General features: G+C 39.1%; 1 protein-coding gene across 1 annotated transcript in view; it reads left to right on the plus strand.

The window, feature by feature from the left end:
• The window catches only part of LOC149168647 (Kelch repeat-containing F-box family protein), a 64940-nt gene extending 39487 nt beyond the window's left edge, over nucleotides 1–25453 (plus strand). Inside the window, exon 2 of the mRNA XM_089428363.1 lies at nucleotides 24231–25453. Coding sequence (XP_089284489.1) covers nucleotides 24231–25222 — 992 coding nt within the window. The 3' untranslated portion in view covers nucleotides 25223–25453. The remainder of the gene's footprint in view (nucleotides 1–24230) is intronic.
• The last annotated feature ends 313 nt before the right edge of the window (nucleotides 25454–25766 follow it).

Below are 25766 nucleotides of genomic sequence, written 5' to 3' on the forward strand. Positions count from 1 at the left end.
ATAGACAAAGTTTTGGGGGAACAACAAAAATAATTAACTGATAAAATCAATAAATTAGTAGAAAAAGGAGACATAATTGACAAGTTGATAGAGGATGTTGAGAGTTGATGCAAAAAAACATTAATGATGAGAAATGATGACAAGGATGAAACAAAAGGGATACTTAACTACCAAGAGGGGAATAATTGACCAACTAACTGAAAGGGTAGATGCATTAGTTGTAGAACCTTTGACCTATCAAAAACCAACATCAAATCAAGAATCACAAAATTCAAGTGAACAGGGACATCAAGATGAACATGAAGTAATTTTCCGGTAGTAAGTATCATAAAAATGTTCCAGATAGAGATTATCAACGAATTAAAAACAAATTTTCAAACTATGATGGTAAAGGCCATAGGGGAGCAATTGTTTGGGTCAACAAAATGGAAGGATTTTTTGAATCAAACCCCCCTTTTGGGCGATAACGAATAATCAATAATGACCTCCAATAACTTAGAAGGGGAAGCTTAGGATTGGTTCCTATGGTGGACTGGAAAATGTGACACTTGTTCTTTTCATTAGCAAAGTGTCATAATTGCCCTATTAAAAAGGTTCCATGACAAGGAAGACGATGACCTGTACAATGAATTTGTTCATCTTAAACATAAAGGAAACATGAATGACTACACACGAAAGGGAAGATTTGGCCATAAGACAAAACATATTCACAGATGGCAAGATTGCTAAAAATGTACATTTGTGGATTGAAATATTATTTTGTAGTGAATTAAAGCTATGGAACCTTGAAACAATTGAGGATGCTAGACATGCGGTGAAATTAATTGAACAAAAGAACAAGTTCAACAAGCCATCATTCGCCAGAGAAGATGAAAATTGACATTAGGACTTTAGATAAGAAGGCAATAAAGAGATGTAGATATTGTGGTGACAAATGGTCGTTAGAGCACATATGCAACAATAAGAAAATACTTGTGAAGCAAAAAAGGACTCAGACACATCTAGCAATGAATTAGAAAGAGGAAAAAAGAAGAAAAACGATTGTTGCAAGTGTGGAAAAAATTGATTCGGACCATGACAATACACCACAAAAAGCATCACTAGCTTCAATTTCATGTGCCCAATGAAATAGAAATGAAGACAACAAACTTCAAGATAATTACTCCAAATGGCCTATTTTAGCCACTGATTGTAAAATACGTTCCACCACATCTCGGAAAGGAGAGGATCTAGTCTTTAACAAAGAAAGAAAGAAAGCAACCCTATAGTTCCACCAACAACCATGATAGAGCAACCACAACTTAAAACCTTGAACATTAAAGGCGTCATAAAAGATAGAAATATCACAATACTAGTAGATTCTGGCAGTAGTCACAATTGTGTAGGCATTGTTCTTGCTAAACAACTTAATCTCTTTGTCTGCCTGACCAAGGACCTCACCATGACGCTGGCTAATGGACAAAAGTTCAACAAAGTGGGAAAATGCCATAAAGTTTCAATTCAAACACAAGAACTATAACTACAAACAAAAATCTATACTACCACTTGAAGAGATGTACATGGTGCTAAGTGCAGAGTGGTTGACACAATTGGGAAGTTATACTACAATCCTCGAAGTATAGTTCACGAAGTTTAATTGGCAAGGTCAACACCATAAATTATATGGTGTTGAAGCTTCCACTCTCAAAGAAGATGCAACAATATATAGGAACCTCAACAACATTCGAAGCACAAACAAAGTGAAAGCCATAAAAATAGATAATGCCATTCCATAGAAATGTCATCCTGTTTAATATGCTTGAGGACAAAGCATTCCTTCAATGAGCGCAACGATTTTGTAAACATAATAAATTGATAAATTGTAGTCAATAAGCTAATGAAAAGGCACCCTGCCTAGGTATTTATATTGGATGCCCTCATTGTACTATTCATCATTTTATCAATTATTTATCTATCAATACATTTAGACAATTACAAATATATTGTCTTCAAATACAAACATGAACTATTTGTTACAGTGCTAGTACCAGTGACAAATGACAATCAAACCATAGGATGGTAGTATATACAAGGGATTGATGTAAAATGATAAGTATGGATTTCCTTGGGCATGCTACATCAGTTGGTGCATTCCTCCTGAATTATGGAAAGGAAAGGACTTTGGGAAAGTCAGACTAGATTGGGGGCAAGGGAGAACCTCCCAAGTGAAGCATGGGAACAAAGATACAATCAAGAGTAGTTAATTATCCAACTCAACATGTGATTCATATTAGAATGCCCTTTAACATTAAATGAAGGCACATGATTACAAAAATGGTTAGTGTACTTTGTAATAGATGACCCACCTTCCTTCAATAAGTATGCTAGGTGACGATGAAAACATTGACTGGACATATGTGGAGAGCTTTGAGGCATAGTTATATATGGTTTATCCATAGGGCCACTGCTTGGTAGGCTGATCAAATAGGAGAAATTTTTTCTCCTAGGGATTACCCACTTGGGTGGGTAACAACACCACAAATGTTGTAAAGTCCCAGTCATAAAGGAGGTAGTTTTGTGAACTTTGGAACACTGCCTATTGTCACCACAATAGCTCTTCCTCACACTTTTGGTTGACTCTTTTCCAATTCAAGTGGGGCTTCCTTATGCTAAGGCTATAGAGTGGAGGTTCAAGGTGATTTTGTGAAGAGTAAGCTTAAGCAAAATGTATGGTAGTAGTATAATGGAAAATGAGTGGTGTGAGAAAGGATTATGGAGGTAGAAACCCTAGGACCAACTGTGAATCCATATATGTGCTAAGTGGAGTCAAAAGGCATGGATCTAAGAGGGCTAATTCATGAAAGTGTAAGGAAAATAAGGGCTGCTATGCATGCCACAAATGAGCCTTAGCTTGCTGAAAATGATATTTGAAGAGCTAGGGGTGCTACTCTAAAACAAATCCATGAAGGTGATGTTGTATTAATTCAGGCAACAACCTAGTTTGTTAGATGCAAGCTTAATATAACAACAATGAATATAAGCAAAATGAAATTCTCACATTACATTATCCAAATGGTAGATTCACCATTACAAGGCCCTCATGACTAGTTACAAGGGTTTCTAACAAAATAAATATGTGAAAGAATTTCATAAATAAAGCCTTAGATAAGATAGATGCAATATCTCGAATCTTCCATAATGCTTTCCAAAATGATGTATGATGTAGCAGAAGACCATACCGATGGGGGAGAGAACAAACCCTTATATAGGTTTGAGCCCAACTTATATTACAATAAAAAAATTATTGTTTTCATTTAACAAACTCCATGAGAAATTTGAACAATAATAAAATAATGAGTTAGTTAGGAAGCACTTCTAAAAATAGCCAAGAAGGTAACAACCACCTCAAAGTAGTTGATTTGTTGACCCACATCAAATATGTGCAGTAAATCACTATGGATAGACTCCTTCGAAATGTAAGCTATAATATCAGTGAAGAGGATTGATGTAACTTATAGTCCTTCATAGCATTTATGTATAACCAAAAGACAACATCCATATGCATCCATGCATCCCCATAATGCTTGCTTTTATCAAAATGGTTATGGGTCCAATATTCAACGATTGGCTCTTTGATTAGAGGAATCGATCCACATAACATTTAAGCCATGTTGTAATGTCCCCATTTCCAGTTTCTGTTATGATGCGGCTAAGATGGACTTCCAGGGTTGTTGACAACTCGGTTATGGTAGTGAGATTTCATTATCAATGGGCCCGAAGGGTTTTGGAGGAGTTCTATGGGGTGTGACAAGGATTGCTCATAGCATTTCATTATTAGGATCAGTTCCACACATTGTATTCTTGATTCCATTGCAGTCTGACAGTTCCCATAAAATAGGGGTTATTATTGAGCATATTTTAATTAAATACGCTTAAGGTGTCATTTTCGGAAGAATATTTGATGAAACACCTTAGTGTAATAACTTGTTGGAACTGGAATGAAGAGATCTACAGAATGGGATGGTGAAAAGTGACTTTCAGTGGCCTAAGAGATTGTAGAGGCAGATTTACCATTTTCCTAGATTAAAAGTGACTTTAATTAGTCACTTAATTAAATAAAAAGGGGAAATGCTTAATTAAGGAAAAACGCTAGGTGACTAAAATGAAATAAGTCACTTAAGATAAGGATAAGAGGAGAAGTTTCTAGAGTGGATAATAAAATAAAATGCTTCTAGAAGATTGGAGAGGGATCCATAAGATCTATAAACGAAGGGGAAGCAAATCATTTGGGACATCTTGGAGTTGTAATATTTTCTTGTTGGAGAGGTTCTGGGAATGTGATTCTCTAACTTTAGTAAGCCCCAAGATGAAAACCCATGGGTTTCCTATTGTGAGTTGGACAAAAACCCAACCCACTGTTGAGGAGATTTCATTCAGAAATCTCACGGAGCTTCAGTGTTATCAACAAATTGGAGTGGGGATCACACAAATCTCCAATTCAAGCATCATTTTCAGGTGTAGTTTTGGAGGCCAGGTTCACTGATGCAACATATATTTTTGGAGGCTGCATCTGTTATGTCTCAGCTATTTTCCAGTTTGTATTGGTATGTAAAACCTTATTCTAGTTAATATAATAAAGCTGAGTTTATTTCCATTCCTTGTGTTATTGAGCTGTAACATTTTCATTTATTTTCTAGGTTTACTAATTTATTTGCGGCAACAATTATTGTGTTAAATTTTGCAAATTTGTATGGTGCTTCAGATGGAATTCGTAAAATAATTTTGCCGACATAAAATCCTTGGTAATTTTCCCGAAATTAGAAAATGGGATATTACACATGTGCTGTCAATAAGAAATCAAGGAAAATGTTTGTATGACACCACCCCATCGCGCATGTGAGGGAGAGGACCCACACTTTGATTTCATCATGATTCGACCATATTACAAGACAATTGCATTTGTGATGGGTCCTACTTGAATAATCAACGTAATTCGTCGATTTGAACAAAATACATCTATATATAACAAGGGGAAGTTGCACATATATATGATATATAAGTGCCATGCAAGATATACGATCATGAGGACCCATGGTAAGCTGAGGACCCATGGTGGCTTACCCTATATGTGAGCCTTGGTACAATTGCTTCATATGAATCTTGGACCCATAACTAGCATGCCACCTCCATACAACATATCAAATAGGTGATTGGCCCAAGCAATGGTGTACTAGATTCACTGCTGCACAATCAATGGTGGCATGAAGATATAATAATAGGTGGCTACATGGTATATATCTCCACTCAAATGATTTCTTTGTCTTTTATAGTTCTCCCATCCATCAAGGGGATTGAGTGAAAGATTGATAGCAACCTTTCTTTCAGTCCCAGATTAGTTAGGAGGCAAGGGGCCATCCCTACTTCCTAATGACCCAAAGAACACTATCATTCTAGATCTGACACTAGTAGTAGATAGGTCTTCTAGGCTTCAACAATGAGCTACCTCTTCCAGGTAGTGTTGCTCAAACTCTTGGTAAGGAAAAGTCCTATCCTATTGGCGAAAGCTGAGGGCAACTGAGCAGCAACAGGCAACAAAACATTGTGCATTCTAGCTCTTTGTGCAGATCCTCTTTTAGAAAGTCCACTATATAGATAAGTTGACGTTATTTGTATTTAGGATTTTGGATACACTCTCCTTGTACATTTTTCTTCTAGATTTGCTCGGCTTAGTCTTGACTCTTCAGGGTTTTAGTGTTGGTCAATACCTTACATCATGCATCTTGCTTTATATAGGAGCTGTTTTTTTGCTCTCTCATAGTATCAACATTATTGTACTTGGCAACCCCATGGATCTTAGTCTTGGTCAATAGCTTAAATTATGCATCTTGCTTTATATAGGAGCTGTTTTTTTGCTCTCTCGTTGTATCAACATTATTGTACTTAGCAGCCCCATTGACTTTCTTTTGTGGTCATTTGTAGAATGGTAATAAAATTTTCTTACGTTATCTGATCTCCTCCACACTTTAATGATGGTTCTCCTCCTATGATTGTTCTCTCCAGCATTATTTCTTGAGTAACGAGTTAGAGGGACATTGATGGTGAGACTCTCACTGGCTCACCCAAGGTGTGTCTTCTATAATGATTGCACCCCCTAATGCTCTTGCCGTGAAACTTAATATTGTTGAAGATATTCCTCCATCTACTCTAGAAAGGCCAAGGTGTATGTGCAAATGGACTTTATTTACTCATTTATATTCTACCAAGTTTCCTTCTTTAAACTGGGAGTTGGTTTTTCATTGACATTTACCTACCACACATGCTCTTCTCACCAAGGTCGACATAGACAGGGACCCCTATACTTATAATCAGGCTAAAAATTTCACTTAATGGGAAGGAGCTATGGCTGTTGAATACGAGGCTCTGATAAAGCTCAGAGGTGGGAATTGTTTCCTTTAACTAAGGGTAAGAATATTGTTAGCTGTAAATAGGTCTATAAGATCAAGTATGGTGCTGATGGACAGATAGACAAGCATATAGCCAAGTTTATTGCAAAAGATTTCTCACTGAAAGAAGGTATTGACTACAATGAAACATTTCCTTAAGTTTCTGGGATTGACTCTATCCATATGGTTTTATCTATAGCTTCTTCACAGGTATAAGAGGTTCACCAGATGGATGTCAAAAGTGATTTCCTTCCTGGAAATCTTCAAGAAGAAATCTATATGTAACAACCACCAGGTTTCCTTCACGAAGGTTCAACATCACTGGTCTGTTGACTTAAGAAATTCTTATTGGACTAAAGTAGGCACCTTGTGCTTGATACTTGAAGATGCATAATTTTTTTTTCTTAGCTGTGGACTTTCTCATTGTGAGAGTGAGCCCGATCTTTATATTTGTCATCATGATAATCAAATCATTATTATGGTGCTATGTGGATGATCTGATTTTGACTGGCAACTTGGGCTCTCAGTTTAAAGAACTGTAGCAAAGGCTTCAGGAGTCATTTGAAATGACTGATCTTGATCTGCTTCACTACCTTTTAGGCATCTACATTACTTTTCCTACCACTAGGATCTCTCTTCTCTCAACCTCAATATGTTTTGTATCTGTTGCAATTCTTTAGGATGGAGGATTGTAAGCCAGTTAGCACCCTTCTTGCAACTGGGATGAAGTTTCATGCAGATTGTTCCTCTCTTTTATTTGATGCTAATATCTATTGCTCTGTAATGGGTAGTCTTCTCTACTTTACTCACACTAGACCAGATATTGCCTTTGCTGTCATTTTGTGTTCCTGGTATTTGCAGGAACCTCATGAGAGCCACTAGCAGTTGGTCAAGCGTATTTTGCGCTATTTAGAGGGCACCAGTCATATGGGTATTTACAATGGCAAGAAAGTGAGAACAAACTTAAGCCCGAGGTTTATGGTCCCTTGTGGAGTGTGCAAAAGCGGGTGGTGTAGCCTATGCACCAGACATTCCTAAGAAAGGAAGGTCCATGATGTTTTCAATGTCTCATGTTTAAAGAAGTTGGCAAGCAAGATTGTTGCCCAAATAGAGCTTCCTCTCATCAATGAAGGAGAATGCCCATACTAGAAATTGAGAGCATCCTTCAGGGAAAAGTGATGAACATCCACAAACTTGCCACTTCGAAATTAAGTGGAAGGACCTTTCAATAGATGAAGCAAGTTGGGGGACTGAAGAATTTCTTCAACAATATTCAAATCTGCTGAGGCAGTAAAGAAAACACCTTTTTTTTGTGCAATCTTGCATGGAATCTTGTGGCTGCTGACTAAACTATGTTTCCTTTCTCATTTCATGCATTGCACAAATGCCTTTGGTGTAGCTTGTTAGATTTAATTTCTGAATGAAGTGGTTTGGGGTTCCAATCTTGCTTCCTCACATAGTCGTGTGACAGTGTCTTTGTCATAGAGTGGGCCCATGGTTTATTTGATTTATTTTTGTTTGTTAGTTTGTCCGCAAATTTGTGGGACTAACTTGTGGCTTGAGAAACCGTGACCTAGGGGCATCTAAGCTGTCAAAATCACCCTGGGATCACATCTGGCCTAATCCACACCACCCTGTACTCATGGCTGGATCTGTGCCCATGGGGTTTTGAACCAGTAACCTTTTCACCATGGAGTGCCTTAATAGAATGCCCTGTCACCAACTGCTCTATGCCCCGTGGGCTCATGGTTTATTTTATAGGTGCAGCTGTTCTTGTCATTTTCGTCACCCTACTCTACCTTTTTAGTTTATATTTGCAAATACACATGCCTAACCAAATTCCATATTCTTTGAATCACAGATTATTTGGGAGTCCAAAAGGTGGTGTAAACTGATGAACTTCAGAATTGTAATGTTTTTTTTTTTTTGAAATTGAGACGTATGTTTTTGCATTTTTTGAGCTATTATACTATGCATTTTGGACTTGTATTGTGGCATAATTACATCTTTCAAGTTCTGCTTGTCATCAAAATTATTAATCTTGGACTCCCACCTTTCCGGTTTTCAGCTTTGGGGACAAAGCTTCCTGGGGAGTTGCATGTTGTGCACCTAAGCACAACATTTTTGTTCACACTAATAAATTCATGTATTTAAGGTATATTTAAGCTTCATAATGTTGTAATAATGTTTTTTCCGTGGGCCTTTATGGTATTATGTTTCAAAATTCAATAATGAATGCCATTTTCATGTAATTAGGGCCTAGGTACTTCTCAACAGTAACTTGGGCCTCAAATATGAGGTTTCTCTCTCTTTTGTGTACATAGGGGCCTTCCAGATGATTTTTTGTAACCTTTTTTTTGCACTTCAACTATGTATTCAACAAAGTTTCTTTAGAGATGCCTCCATACATTCATATTTACAGGTGCAGTCCACTTGAGTGTTCCGGTGCCTCTAACAGTCTTAAGTTTTTGGATCTTCTTATAATTTGAGCTCCGCAGATATCAAATTTTTCTTTATTGCAGTTCATATCTGTATTTGCAGTTTTATTGTGCCATTTTTTGCATATAGGCCTGCTAGATTCTGACAACTAACTCTATTTCTTCATGGACTCTGATTTAAAATTAGTACTGTCCTTTAAAACGGATATATGTGTGTGTGTGTAGAGGGATGGATAGATAGATAAATATGTTAATATATGTTGTATCAAGTGGTATTGTATCCAAAATGTTTTGAATAAACTTCAAGTATCTGTAGCTGTAGCCTTGTAACAAAGTTTAAATGTCGAGGTCAAAAGCATTCAATGGTGCTGGAAATTGCACCATGAATAACACATCAAGGTAGTAATATCTATGTTCTAGAAAATGTTTTTGTTTCAGCTGGATTAATTGCACTCTTAAAGAAAGAAAGACACCCATGGATAACCGAAGGATGGAAATGGTAATGAAAATTCTATCATATTTGTCAAGTCAAGGTAGTAATGCACAAGGTATCTCCAAGCTGAGTGTGTAAACTGAACGGATAGGAAAATTTATACAATCATCATTGAGAATAGTAACCTTTCGTTATATGTAAGTAATAGAAGATTGTCAAGCATCAAAAATCTTGCTTATCCTTTTTGCTTCCATGAAGTCTCCATTTTTTTTAATATCCCTTTTCCGAGAACAGAGGACAAGAAATAATTAATTTAATTATTTACTGTCACCTTAAAGGTGATAGTGAATAATTAAATAAAAGAAAAGGGACTATTAAGTGACTTTGATTTAATTAAGAAATAAAACTCATAAAGTCACTTTATTATTAGAGGTAATGTATTTCAGCGACCCATGGTATTTGGATGGGGAAGATTATAAAAAGGAAGATGAGAGTTCATTGGGGAGGGGGGTTGTGATTGAGTGTTGAAGTTTTGATAATTATTCCGAGAGCTCTAGTTGCTTATAGTGTGAGGGAGAAACCCTCAATATCTTTCCCAGTTTCGGTGTTGAAATATACACCCTAGTTGGTGGCGGTTGGTTTGGGTGGTTGTAAAGCCACCCTAGCTAGCCATTGTGATCTTTGCAGGGGAATTGAGTTGAATCCGTTAGGAGGATTAATTGTCAAAGATGGGGCCAAAATCCTTGAGTAGTAGCGAATTGATTTTTAATTTGTGGGTGGAGTTGCATTATCAAGAAGGACCAAATTTGTTAAGGAGATCAGGTGCAAGCAATTTCAGGAGTCAATTCCCCAGGTTTTGCATCAAAGAATTCATGTAAATTTCCCCCAAGGAATTCCAAATTCCAATAATAAAATTGCCGGAGTTGCAGCATTTTTATTTCATTTCTGGGTTTTACTTTGCAAATTTTTATTTAATTTGCTGGCAATTTCTAGTATGTGAAATGACACAATTTTTATGGTATCTTTGGAATAAAAGTTCATGATATAATTTTTAGAAGCACAAACCCTAATATTTTGGTGAAAATAATACTAAGGGGTATTGCATTTTTTTTTCTTGAAATATGCTTCTTGTATGTATTAATAAAACAATATTGTGCAGGTACAAATAGTCTAAAAATTTGACTAGAGATGTCATCCATTCAAAATTTGATTCCAGTGGGATCTCCTATGAAATTTCCAGTTAGAGTGATGAGGAGATATAACTTGTCTTTCATCTCAACCTGCCTTCATAGAACTAAAGATGCTAATGATGCAGCTCCTCTCCGGGGACTCCTAGGGTGTGGAGATGATACTTCTGTTTGGTATAACTACTGTGGATGAAAATTCTTAATAAATCTATTAGTATCAAGAAGTTCAGTTACTTTTTCTACCAATTGTTGCAACCCATATGCAATTTGAAGAATTTATATATTGGGACCTGGGCTGCCTTTTATCTGTCAACAAATATTTCTTTTGTAGAACTAGCTCATTGTGTAATGTCCCCAGCTAGAATATACTCGCAAAGATTCTCTAATTTTTTCTTGTAAGCATTTTTACAAACACTTTGCAAGCAATTGTTTTCTTTAAATATTTGGCATGAAAATAATGAAAAACCTTACTGCATGAAATTATAATACCACCACTTGATAATTTCAATCAATGAGATTCGTCAAATTAAACACCAATTGTCTCAGCCAGTTTTATTTAACTAGATCAGGAAATTAACATGAAATAATTATTTCTAGAACCTGGAAACTGTTTTTGCAATCTATAAACTTGCCCCCCAGGAATGAAGAACTCAGCCACCTCAATTTATTCGCCTCCCTGGAATGATGAACTCAGCCTTCACACTTTATTCAGCTGCTGCTACGAGATTCGATCTCCAGTAAATGGAATCAACCTCCTTAAATTGATTCAGCATCCTCAACTAATTCGGGCTCCTCAAATAATTTGGCCTCACCAAATTTTCTCAGCCACTGTCAGGAATTCGGCTTCCATGATGAGCTTGGCCTGCTCCAATTATTTTTGCCTCAAAGATATGAGCTGCTGCAACTAGATGAATCACTGCTCCCTCCAGCCCCCACGATTTATGGCAAATGAACTTCTTTGATTGAACCCCTGTGAAGAATCTGGATGATTCCTCCTTCTTGACTGGTTAGGGTGGATATGTCTCACCACCAAAACCAATCTTGATTAGCTAGGGTGGATGTGTTTCACCACCGAAATTACTGCTCACCAGGGTTCTCACTCTTTACTCATAAGCTTCAAGAGCCCACCAAATCCATTTAGACAAATAACCGATGCATGCCCAAAAGTGAGTGCCAATTCTCCTTTTATATCTTTTATCCAGAGTGTTTAACTGAGCTAAGGAGAACAATGCCACTACATGATATGGGCATGTGCCATGAAGTGTTCCAACTTCCAGCAGAGAAAACTGTCTTAGGATGAAGATTTAGAGGGTTTAAATCTGCATGATTTAATTATGCTCCAAGTAGATATCATCTTAAACAGCCTCGTTAGCTTAGGATGAGGATGTAGAAGAGGACTGATCAATGTGATTCAAATATGCTCCCACTACATGACAGATTGATTAAATTGACCATTGTCTAGATGAACAGTCCCAGTCTCTACAACACTAAGAGATCTATCATCACCAACATATATATTTTTGGTGTTACAATCATTTAAAGAAGAAAACATGACTTTGTTTTTGGCCATGTGATAAAAAGCTCCAGAATCAATGAACCACTCATGAGAATGAGAAAAAGAAGATACATTTAGTGCATAACCAGACCGAGATGCTTGACAACCACATGCAGAAAGTGCTGTTCCTGAAGATGAAGTTGAAGTTGAAGAGTGCTCCAAATGGATGTTATGCTTCTTCATTGCTGCTTTCAAGACTACCATCTTCTTAAAGCATTTGGATTCTAAGTGGCCATCTCGATTACAAAAGTGGCAATGTCTATCAGTCTTCTTCCCTTTGTTTTTATTTGCCTTATCATTTTGTTGAAATGATTTTTCATTTTGAGATTGAAATTTCTTAGGACCCTTGTTTGGTTTAGGACCATTCTTTTTAGGATACTGCTTCTTAGGATTCTTTGAATTTGGTTGCTGCTGGGCGGCTAAGGCTTTCTTAGAAGAGTTTCCAAGATTAAGAAGACTAAGATATAAGAACTTTCCTTGTTATCTTATTAAAGAATCACAAAAGGCATCAAAAGAGGGGGACTTGTAGTCTTGTCTTTGAGAAAAAAAGGCTTCTCTAGTACAATGGAAGGTGGAAACAAACACAGAGTAGGCTGGTCCCAACTTAGTAAGAATGGAATAGATAAGGCTACCATCTTCTTTCTTAACATTAACACCTTCCAAGAGAAGTCTAAGGGCCTTGAACTTGGACAAAAAATCTTCAATGAGAGAAAAATTATTGGGGTCCAATGTAAGCAACTCATTTTAGAGTTGATGGGCTCTAATTTCATTTTTAATTTCAAAAACTTTAGTGAGTTGTTTCATTGCTTTATTAGGAGTATCAAGTTCTGCGATATGGAATTTAAGGTCTGGAGAAATAGACATCCCCACGTGCTTGATTTTGCTTATTTTCCCATTTGGCTGCCTTGAGGTTTGGTTTCTTGGCCTGAGGCTATTCTGTAAAGACCTTTACTTCTAAGTAAATCCACAATGTAGGACCATCATTGGAAGTAGTTGGTGCTGTTAAGAATAACTTGGCATGGACTTTCCATTTTAATAGAAACTGAAGTTGTAGATGCTGAATTTAATGTTCCAATGGAAAAATCTCGAAAAATTAGGTTGATTAAAAAAAACGGCTCTGGAAACTGCTTCCGGATGAAAAAGTTATGGCTTTTTGAAGAAAAGTTGTTGAAGATGCCGACGAAGTGCGTGAATGTGTGGAAATGAATGATAATGTTACAGTTAAAAAAAATCTGCCCCTTTTCCAAACTTAATCTAAACAACTCACTTAATTTTTTTTATGTGATTCACTTTTATAAATAAGTGAAAGTCACTTTTACAATGGTACTTTATGAGCTACCCACTAAATTGTAACTTAAATAAAGATAAAGAGACTTTAGAATTATAAGTGACTCACTTTTTATAATGGGTGAGAACATTTTTACATAAAGTAGCTTTGAAACATAAGTTACATGTGCTTTTTGAAAAAGAAACTCAACAAAAAGAAAGACTTGAACTCGAGACCTCTATTCTCATAAAGTAACTTTGGACCAAGTGAGAGCTAGCTTAAAAGGTTATTAATTTTTGGAAAAGAGAAAGGGGTTTTTTTTTTGTAAGTCATCGAAGCTTTGAGGTGCGTGCTTGCTTGAAAAAGCTCTTTTTTGCCTACAAAACAAAAACCACAAAACCCAACATAGACATACAAAAAAGCCAAACCTTACAGCTAACTAAATATTTTTCTCAATGTTTCTGATTTTCCGAGATCCCACTAAAGCATGGCAGAAAAGAACATACACATGAGAAAAATCCTTCCTTTCTGTTTCTGATTTGCCCAGATCACACAGAGGCGTAGGGCAAAGAGCATACACAGAAATGAAAGGTATAGATCCGGTAATAAAAAACTAAGAGCTAACTAAACCGAAATAAACAGAGAGATGAATAGCTAGAACTGCAAATAAAGACTGTATACCTCTAGATCTTAAAAATGATGTAGCTAGGGCTATCGGAAACCTTTTCGTGTGAAATGAAAGGGGTTCCTCACTGGAATAGATGCTCCTAACACAATAGAGTAGTCTTCTTGGCTCGAAAGCAATCATAAACAGTAGATCTAGGAAACGACAGACGAATGCAGTTGTACTGGCTTCAGATTTGGATCACCAACGGATATGACTCTCAAATTGCTCTGATACCATGTAGGAATTTACAGGGTAAGTTCCTCAGACATAACACCAAAGGACACCGCTCACAAACAGATCATAGATCAATACACCAGTATTCTTGACATGGTTAAAATCCTCAAAGAGGGAAACAGTCCATGACCTGAGCCAACGCGGCCACTTCAAGCAATTTATTAATAAAAGAATGAAAATTTACATAAGCTTCTCTCATGAACGGTTACCTTACAATTGACCTTCCATGCTCTTTAAATAGAGATCATGGACCAATCGGGTGTTAAGCCACGGATCAAGTGTCGGTAATACCGAGGAGAGAATGAACCGTTGGATCACTTCATGTTTAGAACATATCGTGACCATCGGATTGTAAGTTACAAAAGTATATAGTAAAGAAACACACTTTATCTAACTCTACACTAGACCAAGTTATACTTAATTATTTCCTATGTGTCGAAATATCATAACATAGATGTCAGATGTGGAATAGCCTGTAGAAATTTCTCATTTCCCACCCCGGTTTTCAGTTTCTCCTTATTTCTCCCATATAGTTAAATGCCCTTTCCCATAACCATACATTTAACAAGCTGGAAAAAATAAATTTGCTAAAAACACAAATTCTGGAAATTTTACAGAATGCTAGAAATTGCAGAAATAAAAATCAGCAGTAATAAACAGCCATTAAAACACATTTAAACACTGAGATTTTTGGTCAATGTGACCCTGGAAAAACTCCCTACAACTCTTGGGGAAAACCAGTTTGAGAGCTCTTCTTTATTTCTGGAAAATTCCTTTTTACAGTAAGAGAAATATTCAGCAAAAATCAGCAAGCAAACGTTTACAACTTATCTCAGCCTTGCTGAAACTCCGCCTTGCTGAAACTCCGCCCTGCTGAAACTCCGCTGTACCGACTTGCTGAAACTCAGCCTTGCTGAAACTCCGCCCTACTGAAACTCCGCTGTACAGACTTGCTGAAACTCCGCCCTGCTGAAACTCCGTTGCTGAAACTCCGCTGCTGAAACTCCGTTGCTGAAACTCCATTGCTGAAACTCCGCTGCGCTGAAACTCCGCTCTGCTGAAACTCCGCTGCTGAAACTCCGCAGCTCACTGTCCAGAAATCTCCCTTGCTCTCTTGCTCTCCTTCTCTCAATCTGCTCATGAAAGAATGAATGATCTTTTCATCATTTTCCTCCCTTAATCCAACCCTAAGTGACTTTTGGGTGATCTCTAAATCCAATGGCTGAAATAGATTTAGATCAATGGCTGAGATTAAATGCTCATTTAAATCTCACTTTCTATTTTTTAATTCACCCCACTTTAATAAAGACCCACTTAGTCATTTATTTCCAAAGTCACTTTTCCTTTCTAATTTTTCATTGACTTTATAAAAGTCACTTTAAAATTAGACTTAGTAACTTTATCACTTAAAGTCACTTTTAAATTAGATTTAACTTTATAAAATTATAAAGTCACTTTAGGAGAAAAATTAAATTCTTTTGAACACTTTTCCCTAGGCCAAAGATCAAAGCCTTAAGGAACCACTTATCCTCCGGTACCAAATTTCAACACTCCCTCTTACCGAGGAAGGTGTTCCTCACCACACCCATCTTGTCTCTGAAGTAGACATGCTTGCCCCGTGGTAAGGCTTTGGTAAGAATATCTGCAACCTGCTCATCAATGGAAATATACTCAAGCTTCACAGCTCCCTTTTGAACATAGCCTTTGATGAAATGATATCTGATCCCGATATGCTTTGACCTGTCATGAAATATTGGATTCTCCGTGAGTTTAATGCAACTCTGATTATCACAATAAATCACTGAAGGTCTGAACGGCTGACCAAATAAGCCAAACAACATCTTGCGAAGCCAGATAACCTCACAACTAGCTAGACTGGCTGCCATATACTCTGCTTCCGCTGAACTCAGTGCTACTGACTGCTGCTTCCCGCTGAACCATGACGCTACTGCTGAACCCAACCCAAAACAGTACCCTGAAGTGCTCTTCCTATCAGAAGCACAACCTGCCCAATCAGAATTAGTGTATCCTGCCAATCTCACTCCATCCCCCTGCCTGTAGTCCAGACCATAATCCACTGTCCCCTGCAAGTACCGCAAAATGTGTTTTGCAGCCACCCAGTGAACCTTCCTAGGCTCACACATAAACTGACTCATCGTGTTGACTGCAAAACAGATATCTGGTCTAGTGTTGACCAATACATCAAGGAACCAATTAGCTGCCTGTACAATGTGGGATCCACCAACTCGGAATCCGAAGCATGAAGCTTCTTCTAGTTGGTGATCATCGGTGTCGACATGGGTCTACAATCCTCCATGTGGAATCTGCTAAGGATGTCCACAATATACTTCCCCTGCCCCAGGAAGAAATGCCCCTCCTCCTGCCACACCTCCAAGCCCAAAAAGTAATGCATCACGCCGATGTCCTTCATCTCAAACTCCATTGCAAGATCTCTCTTGCAGTGCTCTATGAGTCTTTCTGCACCTGTAATGACCAAGTCATCCACATACAACACCAGAATGAGAGGCTCCTCACCAATCACAATAAAGTAAAGGTTCGGATCTGCCTCACTCTTTGTGAAACCCATCCCCTGCAAATATGTATCTATCCTGGAGTACCAAGCTCTGGGAGCTTGCTTCAGGCCATAAAGGGCCTTTTTCAGTCTGCACACATGGGACTCCTTCCCATGCACCTCAAAGCCCCGTGGCTGCTCAATGTACACCTCCTCCTGTATGAAGCCATTGAGAAATGCAGTCTTCACATCCATCTGGTGGATCTTCCAACCCATCTCTGCTGCTATCGATATAATGGAGCGAATCGAAGTATATCGAGCCACGGGAGCGAAGGTCTCCTCATAATCAACTCCCTCTACTTGGGAGAACCCTCTAGCCACAAACATTGCTTTGAATTTCTCAATGCTGCCATCTGCAGCATGCTTTACCTTGTAAAGCCATCTGGAAGTAACCACGGGTTTGCCCTCAGGCCTCGGCACCACCTCCCAAACATCATTCTTCATGATAGAACAATACTCCTCCTGCATGGCCTCTCTCCAGACCTACTGGCTAGCTGCCTCCTCATAGCTAGAAGGCTCAGAGTCAAGGATGCTGGTAACCATCGCCATATAGCTACAAAACCTCTTAGGTGGTCTACTCTCTTTGACCGGCCTCTTCGGCTCAGCAACAGATGAGGCATCTCTCAAGGTGTCCTGAAGCCACTTGGGCTTCCTCTTCCCTGAGCGCACTTCTCCCACCGGAGAATGAAACTCTTCCTCCTCATCATCATCAGGAGCCTGAACTCTTGACTGTCTGTCTGCTGTCCTCCTGCCTGCACCTGAACCTATAGAAGGTGAGGTACCGTGTGAATTGTCCATCAGTGGACTCCCTAGTGAACTGCTTTGTGAACTGCTCTGCATGCTGCCCGGAGCACCACCCCTCTGGCTCGGTGAGCCACTGCTCACTGACGGACCTGACATCCTCATAGATGTACCTCCTGATCCTCTTGATCCTCCTGATCCCTGCCCACTGGATCCCTGCGACTGACTCAACTGTTGCTGAGGGTCTGGCTGATTCAGATACTCTAACTCCCGTGACCTCCTAAAGGCCCCGTCCTCCTCGAACTTCACATCCTGTCTGACAACAACTCTCCTCTGTGCAGGAATGTAAATCCGAAAGGCCTTTGAGGTCTCACTGTAGCCTACAAAGATACCCTTTTCTGCGGTGGGCTCTAGTTTGGTCCTCTTCTCCTTGGGTATATAGGAGTATGTAATGCATCCAAAGATATGAAGATGACCAATATCAGGCTTCTTCCCAGAAAAAGCCTCCTCCGGAGTCATGTGCCCCAAGGCACGATGCAGACTCCTGTTCTGCAAGTAAACAGCTGTGTTGCAGACCTCTGCCCACAAGAACAATGGCAACCCCTGATCATGTAACATGGCTTTGGCAGCCCCTATGATGGATCTGTTCTTCCTCTCTGCAACCCTGTTCTGTTGGGGGTTGTAAGGAACAGTGAACTCCCTCCTAATGCCTGCCTCCGCACAATAGTCAACAAACTCTCCAAGGGTGTACTCTCCTCCATTGTCCGACCTCAGGGACTTGATCTTTCGACCTGTCTGTGTCTCCACAAGAGCTCTGAACTCCTGAAACTGCTTGAAGACCTCACTCTTGGTCTTCAAAAAATAAATCCAGGTCCTCCTGGAGTGATCATCAATGAATAAAACATAGTACTCATATCCACTCAAGGAAACATGAGACATCCGACCGCTCACATCGGAATGAATCAAATCAAGTATCCCAGTCACTTTGCTGTCACTGCTGGGAAAAGGGGATTTGGCAAAATTGCCCATTGCACAACCTCTGCAAGTATCAAAGTGATCAGTACTGAAATCTGGCACACCTGTAGTGATCTCCCGCAATGTCCTCAAGGCTCCATGATACATATGTCCCATCCTGCGGTGCCAAATCTCACACAGCTCAGAACTGCTAGCTCTGCTGTCGGTACTACTGCTCAATGCCAAAAGGGGCTGGAATGCAAATTTGTACACCTTTGCATGGCGTACACCTATCACTCTAGCTGAATCAGCTGGAGTGCCCCTGGGATACATCAACATCTGTCCTCCCCTGAACAGTACCTCATATCCTCTGTCCTCCAACGCTGAGACGGATATGAGGTTCTTCCTCATCCCTGGCACATAAAGAACATCTGACACTTTCAAGGGAGGTGTGGACTCCCTCTGAAATGTCAGTGTCCCCACCCTGACTGCTCTAACAACTCTGTCATCACCGAGTACTACCTCTATATCAGTGCCACTCTCTGAAAGCTCTGAGAAGTACTCACGGACTCCTGTCATGTGACGTGAAGCCCCACTGTCCACATACCAGATACCTGAAGATGCTCCGCTAATAGAGGGAAAAGCATGCTCCCTCTGAACTTGTGTGGCAGGTGATCCTGCACTAGAGGACTCACACGTAGTGAATGCAAACTCCCGGTCAAAACGACCTGCAAAGTCCTCAATCTCTGCTGAAGCTGCCACGTCCTGGTTCTTCCCCTTCTTCTTCTTCTTCTTCTTCTTCTTCGGACACACAACTGCATAGTGTCCCATCTTTTGGCAATTCCAACACTTCACCTTGGAATAGTTCTTCTGTGTGTTCCCCTGTTTACCTTTACCTTTGCCTTTGCCCCCACCACTGCTTGTGGAAGCCTGCTTCTTCCCTTTGCCTTTCTTGCCTCCTGCCACCAGTGCTACATCCTCATCCTGCTCAACTGGCTTGGCTGCCCCAAGCTGACCTTTCCTGATCTCTGTTTGAATGCTATCATCCCAAAACCTCTCCCATGTGGGAAGGGTCTCACGTGCACAAACCCCATCAACAAAGTTCAACCATGAACGGGGGAGGCCATTCACTGCAATCTGCACCAACTCAGTGGGTGGAATGGCCTCTTCAATCGCTGCCAACTCATATTTCACAGTAGTAATCTTTGTGAGATATCCAGCTGCACTATCATTACCCATCTTAATGTTCTTCAGCTTCTCCTTCAGGACCATCTTCCGGTTCTCATTGGTACTCTGGTAGAGATTGGACAATGCTGTCCACATCTCATGGGCATTGCTCTTTCCTCTCATATGAGGAATGCAATGGTCTTTGATTCCGTCTAGAATCAGCCTCTTACCCTTGTTCTTTTTATTATAAGCTGTCAACTGAGTAGCATCAGTAGGCACAACAACAGGGTTCTGTGTGGTATGCACCATGATATCCCAGACTTCTGCCTCCTCAAAGATACTCTGCATTCTCTCCTTCCAAACGCTGTAATTTGTATGCCCATCCAGCCTATCCTCCACCCTCAATCCCAATGACATCCTGCTGTCCTAAAATTGAAAAATAGCACTGATGTAGTAAAGATAAAACTGCTGTTTATGAAAAAATCAGCTTGCTGGAATTTTCTGAGTGAAAAATCAGCAGCTGTAATTTTTCCTTTTGCTGTCCCAAACTGTCCTTCAACACTCAACCTCTGATACCATGTAGAAATTTCTCATTTCCCACCCCGGTTTTCAATTTCTCCTTATTTCTCCCATATAGTTAAATGCCTTTTTCCATAACCATACATTTAACAAGCTGGAAAAAATAAATTTGCTGAAGACACAAATTCTGGAAATTTTACAGAATGCTGGAAATTGCAGAAATAAAAATCAGCAGTAATAAACAGCCATTAAAATACATTTAAACACTGAGATTTTCGGTCAATGTGACCCTGGAAAAACCCCCTACAACTCTTGGGGAAAACCAGTTTGAGAGCTCTTCTTTATTTCTGGAAAATGCCTTTTTACAGTAAGAGAAATATTTAGCAAAAATCAGCAAGCAAACTTTTACAACTTATCTCAGCCTTGTTGAAACTCCGCCTTGTTGAAACTCCGCCCTGCTGAAACTCCGCTGTACAGACTTGCTGAAACTCAGCCTTGCTGAAACTCCGTCCTGCTGAAACTCCGTTGTACAGACTTGCTGAAACTCCGCCCTGCTGAAACTCCGCTCCGCTGAAACTCCGCTCTGCTGAAACTCCGCAGCTGAAACTCCGCAGCTCACTGTCTAGAAATTTCCCTTGCTCTCTTGCTCTCCTTCTCTCAATCTGCTCATGAAAGAATGAATGATCTTTTCCTCCTTTTCCTCCCTTAATCCAACCCTAAGTGACTTTTGGGTGATCTCTAAATCCAATGGCTGAAATAGATTTAGATCAATGGCTGAGATTAAATGCTCATTTAAATCTCACTTTTTATTTTTTTAATTCACCCCACTTTAATAAAGACCCACTTAGTCATTTATTTGCAAAGTCACTTTTCCTTTCTAATTTTCATTGACTTTATAAAAGTCACTTTAAAATTAGACTCAGTAACTTTTAAATTAGATTTAACTTTATAAAATTATAAAGTCACTTTAGGAGAAAAATTAAATTCTTTTGGACACTTTTCTCTAGGCCAAAGATCAAAGCCTTAAGGAACCACCTGTCCTCCGGTACCAAATTTCAACATAGCCTCATTAATCTCTTACTAGTTTATAGGAGATTGAATGGAGCATCCAATGAGAAACTGCAAAGAGGGAGGTGGTATATGGAGGCACCTGTAGTGTGAAGAATATCAGCGAATGCGTTCAACTTTGACAGCTAAGCCTGCCACCCCAGCACAGTCTAAAAACAACGGACTTTCTTTGTTGGTAATTGAAATGGGAACTTTCATTATATCACAGGGGATTATAAGTACAGAGCAAAATGGATCATCATTAGGTTCTTTGATCTGGTTCTAGGGTCCCAAATTGACTGGACAAAATAAAACCAGATTGCCTTGAAAGGCCACATTCAAACAGTTTAAAGATGATCTCCTAGGTTATAATTTTTGCCAAAGAAACATCCATGAAAATCAAAATAAAACGAGCAATCAGAGTTTGTTTTGATGCTATGCAGACTTGCTTGACAAGATGGGATATTTATATAATACTTAAACTAAAGTTTGATGTCGTGTTACTAGCAATACTTAAGGAGTATCTATTCAATAACATAATATATATCAGAGTATTTCCAGAAACTATCAGGCAAGAGCAAAAAGATGAAACTTGATTGATCTTCCATAGGTGAGATTACTCATTGGGGGCTGGGCACTCCTGGTTACTAGATTCCTGCTGCAACTGGGCATCGATTCCTCTGGTCATCCTTGTTATGTTGGTTGACTTTATAATGGGACAGGATGTATTCAGTCTTGAAATGGGTGTCCGCAGAAATATTTTCTATTGATCTTAGAAAATATAGTATATGTACTGTTGCTCCTTGATGATGGCCTCCACCCACTTGATTTGCCTTTTCCCCTTGTTGCTGAGCACTCCCTTTAATGCTTACCAACAGTTCCATGACTGTCTTCCACCCTCTACTATCCTCTTCAATCTTTTCTTGAAGAGCTTCTGCCAAGATGGATATTTTACCTTCTGTCTCTTCCAGGATTTTCTTATTGTCTTGAACCATAACCATGATGATGTCTGACTGTCCACTGGGTGTTGACAGAAGCTTGAAAGGCAGAATGATTCAATGATGGCCTCTGGTGTTTTCATGTCTGTGGGAGAGAATGTGGACGATCCCTTCTTCTGCTGGGTGACCCCATCTTCCTCTCCTCCCTTCCATTCCTCTCTGTCTTCAAAGTTCAAACTTTTCTCTGATGACTGGTGTTTGATGTGCCTCATACAATTTGTGTGACGGGCCTCAGTGTATCCTAAATTCTGAGATTCTCTTCTGGTCTGAGTTACATGCTTCATGCCTTTATTAACCCTGGAAGACTCCTCTATTGGTCACAATATCTCTGGATTCTTAGAGGCTCTGAACTAAGTGGCTTGCAGGGGAAGTCTCCACCTTGGCTTACCCCTTGCCTCCTTCCTTGGCTTTTTGGCCTGACAGTTGGGACTGTATTGAAAAACCCTCTTCCTCTCCTTGCTGGCCAAGTTCCATACTATTTGAGGCTATGCTTCCTTCTCCATTTGTTGATTAGTTAATCAGGAAAAACAAAATGGTGATCCGAATCAATTCTGGATATACTGAGTGCCACCTGTGTCTGTTTGAACAGGTTAGTGAGGAGCTGTAGGAGGAAGATGGAGATAAGGAGTGCCATGGATGTGAATGTTGTGCGATGATGGTGAATTGTATGCCTTTGCAGGGAAATTTCCAGAGAGTTGTGTTGATTGGAGATTTCCTTCTATAGATTATTAGGGCCAGATTGTGGACTAGCCTACTTTCTCATATCAGCCAATTACTGAGCCAATGTAGGCAGTCCCTGGCACCTGTCATAATTACACTTAATTTGGTTATGTAACAGCCCTGAAATTAAAAACATGTAATTAATTAGATTAATCATGCGATTTATAATCAACACACAATTTATCAACTAATTGACATCAAATTTCAATAAATGAGTAGAGACTACTTACTTGTGGCGATGATGTTTCTCACTTGTGATTTCAGGGTTGAACGCTAGTTGAATTCTGCTAACTGCAACAAAATTTTGGGGACGACTCTCCACCCAACATTAGGCTCAGTTGCACAAAATCTTGTTACAACTGGCCACCCCCGAGCCCTCAATCAACATACTACTGCCAGGGAATCCTTTGTTTAACAACACTATTCTCCCAAGAGAATGGATGAGGGAATGCCTCTCATTTTCCTCCCCATCTATTAAATAGAACAAACATTGGAAGGGGAACCACATGCACATACTCTATGTGTCAACATGCAACTTTACTGCTTTCTTGTTTTATTTATTTTGTTTTTACTTTTTGATAGTTTTACTGATTTTTACTGCTTTCTTGTTTTATTTCTATTTATATTTATTTAGAGCTTTAGTATTGTTATTTATTATTTTATTATTATTTATTATTTATTTACTATTACTATTTTTTATTTATTGTTTATTATTTATTTTCTTGTATTTTAATATTATATTATATATTATTTTTATTATTATTTATTATTAAGAGACATTACAGGTTATGTCTCATCCAATTCATTTGAAAGGAGCTGTTTTCTCAACCTGTGTTGCCAGTCTGGTTTCCTCTCACATTTGTTGGAACTTCGAAGCCACTAATCCTCCTCGGTAAGTCTATTTTGTCTTGTCATATGGGAGCCCATTTGGAGATTCTTACTCTCCTTGGTGAGGATAGAATGGGGAACTCGGCTCTGTCAGGGCCTTCTCTGTGTACTTTGTATTCTTGTTGTAATACAAGACAAAGCTATTCTGCAAAAGGAAAACAAAAAAATAAAAAACTTTGACATCGAAGGGTCTAAGCCTTTGTGGAATCTTAACGTCAACTCTGCATTCAGCTTTCCAGTTTTGACATTGTGAAGTAAGATGTTCTTTTATGCTCCTTAGGCAACACTAGTTAAATTTTATAAGAAGAAGCATGGGCTTAATGCCGTGATATTTTCCCTCTGAATTCTTTTCATTTCTGCAGGCCTCAAGGTACTGACTTAATACATGACACACATTGTTTGTACTTTATAATGTTTTCAGGTCGCCATCTAGATGATACATGGATAGCGTCTGTGACAGATGATCTTGCAGATGGTGTAATATGGAAACAGGTCAGCAGAGGCATTCCAAGTGGGCGTTTTGGACAAAGTTGTACAGTTGTGGGAGATTTGCTAGTTCTCTTTGGAGGTATAAATGATAATGGGATACGCCAAAATGACACATGGACAGGACAAGTCATCCACGATGAAGATTCAAATGGACGGATATCATGGAAGCTGTTAGAAGTTGCTACTGCACCAGCACCTCGAGGAGCACATGCAGGCTGTTTTGCTGGGGACAACAGAATCGTGGTTTATGGTGGCATTGGACCAAATGGTTTAAGATTGAATGACACCTGGATGTTGGATCTTACTGAAGGTCAAAAGCCATGTTGGCATGAAATTGAAACTCTCTTGTCGCCACCTGCTCGTTCAGGTCACACACTTACATGGATTGGTGGGAATCGCATAATCTTATTTGGAGGCAGAGGAATCCATTATGAAGTTCTAAATGATGTTTGGATGTTTGATATGGAAGGCAGTTGCCCAGAGTGGGTTGAACTTTCTGCTCATGAACCTGATCCACCAAATGGAATTCCAGAGCCTCGTTCGGGACATTCTTCTACTCCCATGTTTGGTGGAAGAGTAGTAATTTATGGTGGTGAAGATACACATAGATGCAGGAAAGATGATATTTGGATACTTGATACAACTGCAGGGAATTTTGTTGACACTGCAGCATCTTGTACTTCAAGCCCAGATATAAGAGTTCCTGAAAACACACCCAAAAAATCAGTGGCTCATAAGATGTGGAAGAAACTCAAGCAGAAAGGAACACTGCCAAAAGAGAGATCTTTTCATGCAGCATGCGCTATTGATTGTGGGCGTTCGATACTTATTTCTGGGGGGATGGTTGATAGTGAACTTCAACAAGCTGTGGCTTTTGGATTAAATTTTGATGCTGAGCTCTATCTACTGGAGCTAGTTCCTTAGACAAGGTGTGTGAGTTGCTTAGAAGACTACTATACATCTAATTAAAAATTGTAAGTAGCATGCAATACAAATAGACGTTTTGTATATCTGTTTCAAAGGTTCAAAATTCTCCTTCAAATTTCAGACCTTGGAATGGACATCCAGATCTGATCAGAACTCCCCACATATGTTGTCTAACAATATGTCCATCTACTCCATCATGCAATCGGTAAATGATATATTGGTTTGTTAGATGCGGTGTCATTTCGTACATATATTTCAAAACTTCCAAATCTACTTAAAGTTTCAGTCCTTTGAAGTTAGGATGGACATCCAGATCTGATTGAAACTGTCTGAAGGTTGTGTAAGATGTTCATCCAGGCCATCAATGCATTTCGTAATAAATCATAAATCATAAATCATAAATCATGTATTCATTGATATCAACCTGGTCATTGATTTCAAGGGCCTACATGTTCAGGGGAGTTTGTTTTTGTGTTCTGTGTTGCAGGTTGTATGGTTATACATGCTGTGACACACAGCTATTTCTTAATTAGTTTCTCTT

This window comes from Pinus tabuliformis, chromosome 4_2 (assembly GCF_031772625.1).
Source record: "Pinus tabuliformis cultivar Carrire ecotype Pingquan chromosome 4_2, CPIR1, whole genome shotgun sequence".
In the NCBI taxonomy this organism is placed as follows: domain Eukaryota; kingdom Viridiplantae; phylum Streptophyta; class Pinopsida; order Pinales; family Pinaceae; genus Pinus; species Pinus tabuliformis.